General features: G+C 42.9%; 1 protein-coding gene across 6 annotated transcripts in view; it reads right to left on the bottom strand.

Annotated features, from left to right (window-relative positions):
- kif20bb (kinesin family member 20Bb) overlaps window positions 1–13065 on the bottom strand; it is a 129965-nt gene that overhangs the window by 78545 nt on the left and 38355 nt on the right. For all 6 annotated transcript variants that reach the window (XM_038773241.1, XM_038773238.1, XM_038773243.1 and 3 more), the window contains exons 13-15: window positions 3438–3719; window positions 2242–2381; window positions 158–305 (exon numbers count right to left, since the gene is read on the bottom strand). In XM_038773241.1, coding sequence (XP_038629169.1) covers window positions 158–305; window positions 2242–2381; window positions 3438–3719 — 570 coding nt within the window. The remainder of the gene's footprint in view (window positions 1–157; window positions 306–2241; window positions 2382–3437; window positions 3720–13065) is intronic.

Raw genomic sequence — 13065 nt, 5'->3', positions numbered from 1 at the left:
TTTGACTGAAAAAATTGCTAGATGAGTTAGGAGAAACTGTGAGCGGAGACAGATGTGGATAGAGTTGAACACAGATGTGTGTTTTCGGAGAGTACTTTGGATTTATGAAGATTGCTCATCAATGAGCCCCATCTGAAAATAAATAGGAAAAACATACCTGAGTGACATCTGGTTCAGTACTGACTTCAGAAACAGAATTGTCATTCTGGTCAATAGCAGCACATGCCTTGACCAAGGTTTGAAATATTTGATTGCGTTTTTCAATTCTGTCCTCAGTTAACTGATTTTCTTCCTTTACACGCTCTCTACATATGAAAAAGAAATTAGTGAAAGCAAAATACAGAAGATGGTAGACATCTGGGAGAGGAAAAAAGCCCACAAAACGCTGGAAACTCAGACAACAATCCACAGAGAATATAGACATGGCTACGTTTTGGGTGCAGGCCCTCACAGGAGAACCGAAAAAAAGTGGCCAGACATTCAGAAGTGAAGGTGTGTAATGTCACCAAACACTGACAGTTTCACTGTCATTATTAAAGCAACATCCAGGCTTATGCACCTGATTAAGTTTTTATTTCGTGAAAATTCTTTAATTGAGATAGAGCATTAATTTTCTCGCAATTAAAGTACTTAATCTCAGATTATAACAGGGCAGTACAGTGGTTAGCACTGCTGCCTCCTCCGTGCCAGGGGTCCGGGTTCGATTCCAGCCTTGGGTGACTGTGTGGAGTTTGTACATTCTTCCCGTATCTGGATGGGTTTCTTCTGGGTGGTCCAGTTTCCTCGCACAGTTAAAGTTATGCAGGTTATGTGGATTGGTCATGCTAAATTGCTCCTTAGTATCCAGAATGTTAGGTGAAGTTACTTAGATACGTTGAGTGCATGGTCCTAGGTAGGGTGCTCTTTCAGGGGGTTGATGCAGACTTGCTGGGCCGAATAACCTTCTTCTGCGCTGCAGTGATTTTTTGGACGGTTACAGTAAAACGTTTTACACAAATCAATGGCTTTGTTGCCTACAGCAGTGCCATGAGAAATCACAAACTGACATGAACTTCTCCCTTCATTACCATTTTAAGAATAAAAGTTGTGCCTTTTGAATTAGTTCCAGATAGATTTCTAAACCAGTCTATTAAGTAATAGTTACTGCTAAACAATCTATGGTCCTGAAAAAATTTATACTGTCAAATGTGTGCATGGTAAAAGTTCCACAGATTCCAATTGTAATAAAAAGTTGGATGATTCCAGATCTATCTTATTCCCACATAAATGTCCCAATTCTTATTTTGCGCTCTCTAGAATTTTGAGAAACTGATAATCAGTGCATTTTTCTTCAATATGAACAAAGTTGATGGAAAAATTTAGCAAGTCTGGTAGCATCTGTGGAGAGTGAAACAGAGTTAAGTTTGAAGTCCATATAATTCTTCTTCAATGCATTTTTCTTCCTGGGTTGCTATCCATGAGAATTCTTCAATTTGATTGACTGATTAAACTGCCTATTGACACAACCATTATTGGACACCTGGAGGCCCCTCAATCTCAGTGGCAGAATCAAACTATTGAGAAAGGTAAATTTACACAATAGGGGTCAATTCATTGTGGGCAGTTTAAGGTCGCACTTCGCTAACTGCAAAATCCATGTCATGAGCAAATAAACTATTTCTGGAAAATAAGAATTGAACCAGCACCTTCAGAATGTCAAATTTATTGTCCATCTCACTGGCCCGTGTTAAACTGCTACAGTCAGAGTGGTATGGTACTTTCATGATCCTATCGCATAAAACCAAAAGCTAAATAACTTGCTGGGCTACTTTAGAGACAATCAAGAGTCAACTACCTATTTAGGTCTGGACTAACGTGTAAGGCAACTCAAGGATATAGCAGAGGTTGTAAATTGAGTAATCGTCTGGATGAGAGCGACGAGAAGTCACACCCTGTTTCCAGACAGGGACAGATCATAGGCATGAATGCCATTCAGAAGCTAACTACCCTCTCTTGTGGAGATACTGGAAACTGATCATCATACCAGCAGGAATGATATCCTGTTAATAATACCTCAGATCAGTTTGTGGATTTCCACCTTCCGGATATGGAAGCAAATAATTTCAAATTGAAAATTGTAAAGTGTTAAAAAAATATATCAAAATTAATATAGAAATTGTTAAACAGGTTTGGATATTCCCTTCCAAGTTACAATTTTAGAATTCTGAAGTAACCATTTCTTTCAAAATCAGAAAATTGTACCTTAAATAATTTTCAAATTGAGGCATGAATTTTTCCATTTCCTGATTAACTTCCTCACGGATATTCCTTTCCAAGAACACTTTTTCTTGCTTTTCCTCAATCAACTTGTTTTTCAGGTCTTGAATGCATCGCAGCAATTTCTATATACATATAACAATTTTAAAAAATACATATGACCTAATCAAATTCAAACAGAAAAATTATTTTTAATTTGAAAACTTATTTCTCTAAAACAAGTAGTTAAAGGATATAAAGCCAGTTGAAAACAAATTAAAGCTTTACACAAACCACAAAGTGTTGCAGTACTCTCTTAGCTCATATTGCATGAATTCAGCCAAGGCCCAGGAATAAGGTAAAAATCCTTCCTCGACTGGCTGCAAGGATCCCTGCTATATCTAATCCAAACAGCTGGACATTTAGACAACTTCTGGCTCATGCCAACTTCCTGTATTCTGTCATCTTACATCAATAGTGCTCTCTTACTTTCAACAATACATCTCAACAAATCTATTAAGATTAAGAAAGAACAGTTTGCTTCACTGTCCTAGCTTACCCAAAATAGCACATTTTAGAGCGGCACGGTAGCACAGTGGCTTCACAGTTCCAGGGTCCCAGGTTAGATTCCCAGCTTGTGTGATTGTCTGCATGTTCTCCCAGCGTCTGCTCCGGTTTCCTCCCACAGTCCACAAATGTGCAGGTTAGGTGGATTGGCCGTGCTAAATTGCCCTCAGTGTCCAAAAAGTTTAGATGGGGCTACTACACCTCCTGCTGCCTGGGGAAAGGGTGCAGCATAATCAAGGATCCCTCCCACCCGGCTTACTCACTTTTCCAACTTCTTCCATCGGGCAGGAGATACAGAAGTCTGAGAACACGCACGAACAGACTCAAAAACAGCTTCTTCCCCACTGTCACCAGACTCCTAAATGACCCTCTTATTGACTGACCTCATTAACACTACACCCTGTATGCTTCATCCGATGCCAGTGCTTATGTAGTTACATTGTATATCTTGTGTTGCCCTATTATGTATTTCCTTTTATTCCTATGTACTTAATGATCTGTTGAGCTGCTTGCAGAAAAATACTTTTCACTGTACCTCGGTACACGTGACAATCCAATCTTACAAACAATAGGAATTATAGATAGACAGTACACAATTCTCTTTAGTTTAGCAAGATTAAATAAAATCTATTTACCTCATAGGTATTTTTACTTATTACTATATTCCCTTCTTCTTCGTCTTCTTCTTCGTCTTCCTCCTCCTCCTCCTCCTCTTTCTGCTTCACTTCAGTTTCATTAAATGTCTCAGTATCCCCTTCTTCCACTTCAGCAACATCCTCCAAACTAGCATCCCAAGATATAGTCTGTCGTTTTGCAAATGATGATTCATTTTCAGCATTGTTGATAATCAATGAAAGATCTCTGGCTGATCTTTTTGAAACCAAGGGTGGAGGAAGCTTTAAATTATTGAGAAGAACCTAAAGAGAAAATACTGGTTTTATATGAGAGTTCAGTTTTTCAAAGAAAGCAAAATTTTATTTTAGCAGGTTAGCAGCAAAGGCATTTAAACAATTTACTGAAAGCTTCTAGGATGCAAGTGGAAAGCTGTTAAATTATTCCCTTCAATTAGATTATCCATATTACCTACATATCAATAGGACATGGGTCCAAACTGAAGTGAGAAAATGAAAGTCACAACATTAGTTCACTGTTCGTTTCAGTACTTCAAAAAGGAAGCCAAATTTATGTTCTAAAATAATACGCAGCTGAGACAAAATATTGAATTCAATTAGTTTTATTAAGACCAAATAAATAAGAACAGAGATAACGATAAAAAATTGTTGTTTTTAGTAAGAAGAGGTAACGGTCAGCTGGAAAGTGGATTAAATTCACGAAGCAACTTGTAAATAGCTTGATTTGAAGTGTTGTTTAGTATGGTTGATAGACCTGGACCTTATGGAAAAAGGAGCCCAACTTGTCAAATAGCTTTGAAATGTGAATTGAGGAGAATGGAAAGGGTCTGCTAGACAGGAGAATTAACAAAATGGTGAAGTTCTGAAGAGTTTGAATGAACAGAGAAACTTGCTAAAGATAATTGGGAAGAGAGGGACAGAGAGAGAGAGAGAGAGAGAGAGAGCCATCTTAAAAAAAAATACAGACCAGCAAGAGATGCTATGAAAGGAAGATTTCAGAAAAGAGGAAGAGGAAGAAAGAGAATATCAATGCTGGATGGCTTGAAAATTGGAGCTTGTTTTTGGAAAATGTAACGGCTGGTGTAGTCATCTGGGATGGCCACTTCCAGAATACAAAATGGATGATCGCAATGACTGTAGGGAAATATGGACAATGTTAAGAAAGCAAGCAGGCACTGAGCCTGTATGCGTATTGAGAAGGCAACTCCCAGACGAGACTGAAACTGTAGGTCAATTAACATATTGATGGCCCATCTCCTTATTCCTTTTAGTATTACTGGGCCTATTCACTGAGCTCCCCTCAGTCACTGTACCTTGTACTGTCGCCCTTTTTGATTTTTGACGATGGCTTCTCTGCCTTACACTTTCCCCCTTACTGCCTTTTGTTTCTGTCCCTGTTTTACTACCTTTCTACTTCCTGCATCGGTTCCCATCCCCCTGCCACATTAGTTTAAACCCTCCCCAACAACTCTAGAACCCCCCCCCCCACCGAGGACATCGGTTCCAGTCCTGCTCAAGTGCAGACCGTCCGGTTTGTCCTGGTCCCACCTCCCCCAGAACAAGTTCTAATGCCCCAGGACTTTGAATTCCTCCCTCTTGCGCCATCTCTCGAGCCACGCTATCTATCTATCCTGACATTCCTACTCTGACTAGCACGTGGCACTGGTAGCAATCCTGAGATTACTACCTTTGAGGTCCTACTTTTTAGTTTAACTCCTAACTCCCCGAATACAGCTTGTAGGACCTTGTCCCGTTTTTTACCTATATCGTTGGTGCCTATGTGCACCACGACAGTTGGCTGTTCACCTTCCCGCCCCCCCGCTCCCCAACACCACACACACACAGTGTTCTGCAGCCACTCCGAGACATCCTTGACCCTTGCACCAGGGAGGCACATACCATCCTGGAGTCTCGATTGCGTCCGCAGCACCGCCTGTCTATTCCCCTTACGATCGAGTCCCCTATCACTATAGCCCTGCCATTCTTCTTCCTGCCCTGCTGCACAGCAGGGCCAGCCACGGTGCCATGAACCTGGCTGCTGCTGCCTTCCTCCCATAACAGTATCCAGAGCGGTATATCTGTTTTGCAGGGAGAAGACCGCAGGTCACACCTGCACTGACTTCCTACTGTTGCTCTGTCTTTTGGTCACCCATTTTCTATCTCCCACAGTAACTTTCACCTGTGGTGTGACCAACTCGCTAAACGTGTTATCCACGACGTCCTCAGCATCGCGGATGCTCCAAAGTGAGTCCATCCGCAGCTCCAGAGCCGTCAAGCAGTCTAACAGGAGCTGCAACTGGACACACTTCTTGTATGTGAAGGAGCCAGGGACAGTGGACGTGTCCCTGAGCTCCCACATCGCACACAAGGAGCATGACACGGGTCTGGGATCTCCTGCCATGTCTTAAACCTTAGGTTAACTTATACAACTACAATTCCAAAAAACAAAAGAAAAAAATATAAATAAATTAGACAATGAAAAGAAAAACTACTTACCAGTCACTCACCAGGGATAAAAAGCACCTCCTCCCAACCCAGCTTCGAATTCCCAAACTTACCCTTTGCTGTGCCTCACTCTGGCTGTCTTCTCTCTGGCTCACTGGGAGAACTCACTGGGAGCGAGTTACAAGTTGCTCTTTTAAATTGGCCTGAGTTGACTTCCCCCCCAACCTGCTTTTAGATCAAAGTAGATTAAGGTGACTGACACTTAACTGCCAACCAGTTATGTGAGTGGGTGGGGCAGCCCTTGTTAAACTTCACTGCACAATTCTAGATTAATTTAAATTCCTGAAATTTAAAAAGGAACAGTCTTACCGATTGGATTCAATTCCCACCTAGCTTCAAATTCCAAAACTCACTCTTTGCTGTGCCTCACTCTGGCTGTGTCTTCTCTGGCTCACTGGGAGAACTAACTCATACTAAGTAAAATTGATCCTGTGTAAAGAGTTTCCAACTGGGACTAGAAGCAAAAGATCAATATTAAAAAGTTTGATAACGTAAGAACATTAGGTTGTAACTTAATGCCAACGTCAGGGGAGGGCACACACACTGTCTCCCCGCCCCCCCCGCCAACAAAATTCAAAAACCCTTTTTATGAAGGTATTCACTTTGGAAAATTAACAAGTCACCTGAAGTTTATTCAAAGAAACATCAAAAACAGCTTAAAAGACAACCACAATTGAACTTTTTCCCGTTTTATCCAAATTGGAGTGAATGAATAGAACCTCTGAACATATTGAACTGCAGAATCTGCTGGGAAAATAAGCCTTGTAATTACTATTTGTTTTCTCAATCCTGTCGCCACATAGTTTCTTGCTTTAAATAAAAAGCATAAAATGGAGCCCTCAATACTTAAGTTCAACTAATGCATGGCTGAAAGAGCTGCAACAGGATACAAAGGAAAGAAAATAAAGTAAAAGGTTAAAGAGGTAAATCAAAACTATTCTACAAATCGAAGAGCAATTATTTTTGCCCACTGAAAGTAGAAAATGCATTTTACCCCTGGAGTTTGGAAAACAGATCAAAGAGCCAAAATATATATTTTGTAATACAACAGTAAAGGAGCAAAGAAGGAAAAAGGACATGAGCTACAAGGCATTCTTACCACCAATTTCCATACTAGTTGAATAATTAGCAGACACCATACCACTACCAAAGTCTTTGGCTTTAAGATAAGAACAGGGAAGTTCCTACATAAATGCTCCGACTTGTTCAAAATCAGCATAACTGATTATAAATCACCTTATTCTACTCAGATTACCAACAATTTTCAGACCCTTCACCCATGCTCGCCTCACACATACAGTATTATCCTCTTCAGCCAGACCAGCCCTGTGCAGAAGAAAGAGAACGGCCTGAAAATGCAAGTCAGATGACTTGATATGGAGTGCCATGATCATTAAGTAGGTGTCTCAGGGGCTGGACATAGGAGGGAGATTAGGAGAGATCCCAAGTAAGGGATCAAGACAGGACAGAAATAGGACCCATTAAGGTAAAAGAACAAAGCAGAGAAATAGGCTCCAAATTTTAAAAAGCGCTGTGGATGGCAGACTTTAAGCAAAGTGGTCAAGAAAGAAGTCGAACATGGGGTTGGAGGGGGCATCGGTGTGGTCACCGATTTGTGACAATCATCGGTTCGCTCCGGGGGCGCTGGACAGGGGCATCAGGAGGGATCGAGAGATTTGGAGATCTTTTTATTGAGGAGGGCTTTCAGAGTTTGGAGGAGCTAGAGGAGGAGTTTGAGTTGCCAGGTGGGAATGGGTTCCAGTACTTGCAAGTGCGGGACTTTGTTCGGAGACAGGTCCCGAGCTTCCTGCGCCTCCCACTAAGGGGCTACACAAGAAGGTGATGTCAAAAACATGAGTTGGGGAGGGGATGTCTCGGAAATATGTAAGGAGCTGATGGAGTGGGAAGGGAGGGGGGAGGAAGAGGCAGACGTTCTGGCCTTTACTTCCCTGGTGGCACGGAGACGGATTCTGCTGAGATTACGGGGTTTCTCAGGTTGGGGAAAATCAAATTTGCCTTAAAGGGTTCGGTACAGGGGTTCGCTCGGAGGTGGCAGCCATTTATCGGCTTCTTCAAGGAAAATTAATCTGTCAGCAGGGGGAGGGGGGGCATGAAAGTGACAAATAAGGGTAGGAAAACCAATGAAGGAAGGACCGTGAGACGGAATATTTACATGGACCATGTTTGGGGGAGGTGGGGGGGAAGAGAGAGCTGGCTATGTTATTGTGGATCTTTCTGTTTAAAAGTGTTAAAATCATAAAAATCATAAAAGCCTTAATAAAATATTTTCTTTAAAAAAAAAGATGCTGAAGCTTTGAGAAGGCAACCAAAGAGTGTGTACCTATGGTGAAGCAGTGGTGTTCTGTTTGGCTCAGCCACAATGAGATGGTGTTTGGAAGGTTTGAGCCTGTGTGCTCAAATCCAGGGGAAGGGTGTCTCAGAAAGTGAGACTGAAATCCTGAGAGGTTACTCATTGGTGAAGCCACCGGAGTTGGAGCGACTGTTGCAATGCATTCCAAGGAACGATCTTCAAAAGGATAGTGGAAACCCTCAGATGAACAAAGTTTCAGTGCTATTGGTTGACTCAATATGACAAAACCTCGCAGTGAATGGTTGTAAAATCCATGGAATCTATTTTGGCCACAGGCAGCTCAGTGATTAGCACTGCTGCCTCATAGCGCCAGGGACCTGCGTTCAATTCTGGCCTCAGGTGACTGGAATTTGCACTCTCTCCCAGTGTCTGCGTGGATTTCCTCCAGGTTCCACCCACTGTCCAAAGAAGTGCAGGCGAATTGGTAATGCTAAATTGTCCCTTAGTGTCCAAAAGATTAGGTGGTGTTATTGGGTTACGGGGATAGGGTGGAGGCAAAGGCTTGGTTAGGGTGCTCTTTCCAAGAGTCGGTGCAGATTCGTAGGGCCAATGGCTGTAAATTCTATGATTTTGTGATCTGTCACATATTTTGTGTAGTGTGGTGCGTCTGATAACAGCTCGCCTGTTAGATTACATGTACCTCATAATTGTTCAGAAAGATAAAATCATTTACAATATCTACCTTGTTTTATAGCTTTCAGGATAAGTGCAGTAAAATTCACATGTTTGTTTAAACTTCATTGTCCCCAAACCCCCCCCTCCACCACCTGGAGTCTGGCCAAGGATCATAAAACAAAGATTATTGCACAAAAGGAGAACATTCAGCCCATCATATCTGTACTATTCTTGAAAGATCTCAAATTTTAAAAAAATTGGTCATTGGACGTGGGCGTTGCAGGCCGATTCAGCATTTATTGCCCACTCCCAATTGCCCTTGAGGGACAGTTAAGAGTCAACCACGTTATTGTGGATCTGGAGTCACATGTCTGCCAGACCATGCAGATTTCCTGCCCTAAAGGACATTAGTGAACCAGATGAGGGTTTTATGTCAATTAGTCCCATTCTTTACATTAGTTATGCACTTTTCTTTTCAAATGTTTATCCAATTCCCCTTCGAAAATTAGGAATTTGCACAGGATATATTGCAGACTCAGATAATTTGGCACAAATAGCGCATACTCTTGTTGATTATCCACTCAAATCTTCTCCCTTTTTTCTCATCCAAATCAAACTTCTACCGTTTCCCCACAAAATGCATCTATACTATTTGTGCCAGCCACTTCTCGCAAATTTTACATCCTCACCACTCTTTGGGTAAATAACACAGGCACTGATGTGTTAGGCAGGCTGGTTCGATGTGGATTGCACTTGATGCAGGGAAGTTAGAAGCAGACGTCTAACACTGGAGAAAATCCAGCACTATTTTATTCAATGATAGAACTGATATACATGTTCAGCTGTGGGTCAACACTATACTGAACTAGCTGGAGACGTTGTATTAGCCTGACCAGACTTATTGGCTACCGCATGGTGTTTGTACTGGCTAGCTCGTGGACTCTGACTGTCTCAGTGGCTGGGTCCAGAGAGAGTGGGAAACTTAGTGCCTCTGGCTTTATAGTGGTAGTGTCCTGTCTCGTGATTGGCTGCACTGTGTTGTGTGCTTACTGGTCGTCCTGTATGTCAATCACTGCCTGCCTGACCCTCATTATATACATGAGTGGATATTATGACAGGTACAATCTGTGATCTCATGGCCCTCCATATCTACCAATATCATGGTATCAACTCTGTTTCAAAGGTTTTGGAGGAGATGTCAGGACTAGCACCAGGGATAGCTACAACCTAGTAAAGGAACAACAGAGGACTATTTGCATGCCAAACAGCAGAAGCAGTATAGTGGACGGATCAAAGCAATCCTACAATCAATAGATAAAATCAAAGTCCTGCAGTCCTACCACACCCAGTTGCGAATGGAGGTGAACAAGTTGGAGGAGGCAACTCTGCAAATATCCCCATTCTCCATGATAGTGGAGTCCTGTACACCAGGTGCATATTAAAGGCTGAAGTATTTGCAATCATCTTCAGCCAGAAAGGTCAAGTGGATGATCCAGCTCTGTGGGCCACCACTGTGAGCGTTCATACACCTGCTTTAAGTTCGAAATACTTCCAAATGAGATGGGGCACGAGAAAGGGTTGTCCACTCTCCCTGCTATTTGTTTGTGCTGGCAATTGAACTTCTGGCCATAGCATTTAGGTCATCCACAAAGTGTGTGTATTGGGGGGGCGGGGGGAGAGAAAAGGAGCATAATGTGTAATTGTATGCAGGAGATCTGTTCCTATATGAATCGCTCTCAAATGCAGCGGAGATAATAAAGCTGCTTGAGAGGTTTGGCTCCCTCTCCGGGTAGAAATTGAACTTGGGTAAAAGTGAATGCTTTCCGCTGAATCTCCCCAAAATCTCAAACAAATAGTCCCACTTCACCCTATCAAACGCCTTTTCCGCATCTTGTGAGATAATCACCTCTGACTCAGGGGCTGGAGAAGGGGATAAAAAACATTAAGCAGCCGCCAAACATTCTTCCCTTAACAAACCCCATCTGTTCCTCTGATATGACACCTGGGACGCAGGGTTACACACATAGAACAGAGAACAGTACAGCACAGAACAGGCCCTTCGGCCCTCGATGTTGTGCCGAGCAATGATCACCCTACTTAAACCCACGTAACCCGTAACCCAACAATCCCCCCATTAACCTTACACTACGGGCAATTTAGCATGGCCAATCCACCTAACCCGCACATCTTTGGACTGTGGGAGGAAACCGGAGCACCCGGAGGAAACCCACGCACACACGGGGAGGACGTGCAGACTCCACACAGACAGTGACCCAGCCGGGAATCGAACCTGGGACCCTGGAGCTGTGAAGCATTGATGCTAACCACCATGCTACCGTGAGGCCCCTAAATGAGCCCACACGATGAGCCAAGATCTTGGCCAACAGCTGTTCATCAGTGTTCAATAATGAAATGGGACGGTACGACGTACAAGATCAAGGAGATCGACGCCTGCGCCAATGTGGCTGCCGATGTCCCCCGAGACATAGAATCCACAAATAGCTCAAGCAGCCCTGGAGCCAGCAATCCGGCAAACTACTTATAAAATTCAATCGAGAACCCGGCCAGCCCCACCACCTTCCCCAGCTGCATCATACCCATACGCTCCACCAAAGTCAGAGGAGCCTTAATTTCCTCCATTTTCCCCTTTTCCACCACCGGAATAGCAAAACTGTCCAAAAACTAACATTGACAACCCATCCTCTAGGGGCCCCGACTCGTTAAGTTTCTGATAAAAGCCTTGTGTTGTTCTCTGCTATGCTATACCCTCATGGTTTGATCCATCGTGTTGATCAAACAACAAGTCTTATTGACAAACAAACACTACTTAACTGGGTTCGATACTTATCCCTCAGAAACAAAGTCGATTAATACCATATAAACTAAAACTACTCTTCTCTACAGCTTCCTAACTCACTACCAGTTTAAACTCCTATCTGTTCTCTCCATCTTCAGTCTATCTAGCTAACTCCTCACTCCTGCTGCTACCACCATCTTCAACCTTCTGTCCCACAAGGTTAAGCGTCATCCCTTATATACTTATAGGACTAGCTCCCTCTAGTGGCTATCTGTATACATGTCATTAACACTTGCATTACCATCATGCATGATAATACCACATGTCTCATTAACCTTGGCTGAGCTACAGACCACTCTACCTATACTACCACCTCCCCCCACCCTATGTCCCTAACCTGCACAATTTCCCAAGAGACCGTCTGTTGCCTCAACTAGCACACCAACAAATGATTAGTCTTTACCCTGAGCTCATGAAAAGCCTCCCCTCCCTGAACGTTACAGCCTATTCATTGACAGCAGCCCAAACCCCAAATGTATCTTCTTCCTATGTGCCAATAACTCCGGTATCTGATTGACCACCTCCAAGATGGGACCCACTAACCTCCGCCTCTCCACCCTCGCTCTTCTCTTTGTGCATCTTAAAGAGATGATCTCCCCTTTAACAAACACCTTCAATGCCTCCCACAATGTGGAAGGTGACCAAAAAAAAATGAAGGGACCCTTCTGAATAGTCATGAGCGACTGTATGGTCCAGACAGCGAGTGGCCAGACGGTTACTGCGACTCTCAACAAAATACTCCATGAGAAGGAAGCAAAAGTCCAGGTGGAAGATGACAAATCTGATGAGGCGCTTGGAAGAGCCCAAGGGAATTACAGACTTCTGTTTAAGTCGTCAAGAAAGCGTATATACTCCGTGATATGATACAGGAGCATCATGAGCCCATATAAAAGCATCTTCAAGATGTGAACGTTAAATGTTCAGAGCGCACTCGGCCAATGAGCTTCACTCTGGAGTTAAGTTTTAACCAAATGAGTATTTTACAAACAAGGTAATTACATAAGCATATGAGCTGAAAATGCGGCCTGATGAGCGTGAATTCTCATTCTGTAATGAACCAGAAATCACGGGATATCCAGGGTGCGAGATGGACTGGAAGCAGATCGACTGGAAGAAAGGAAAATTGTCACATTGAAGACCATTAAAATGAAGCCAAAGCATAGCGGAGGAAGCACTCGCAAAACGGTCATGTAAATTGTACCAAATGACTCATTCTTTAATTTCTTCAGAAGTTCTACAGCATGGAATGTTAAAGTTCTGCAGCAAGACTCTCTGCCGACTTT

This window comes from Scyliorhinus canicula, chromosome 16 (genome assembly GCF_902713615.1).
Source record: "Scyliorhinus canicula chromosome 16, sScyCan1.1, whole genome shotgun sequence".
Classification (NCBI taxonomy): Eukaryota; Metazoa; Chordata; class Chondrichthyes; order Carcharhiniformes; family Scyliorhinidae; genus Scyliorhinus; species Scyliorhinus canicula.
The sequence above is the reverse complement of the archived record's forward strand: the minus strand, read 5'-3'. Positions and strand labels throughout refer to the sequence as shown.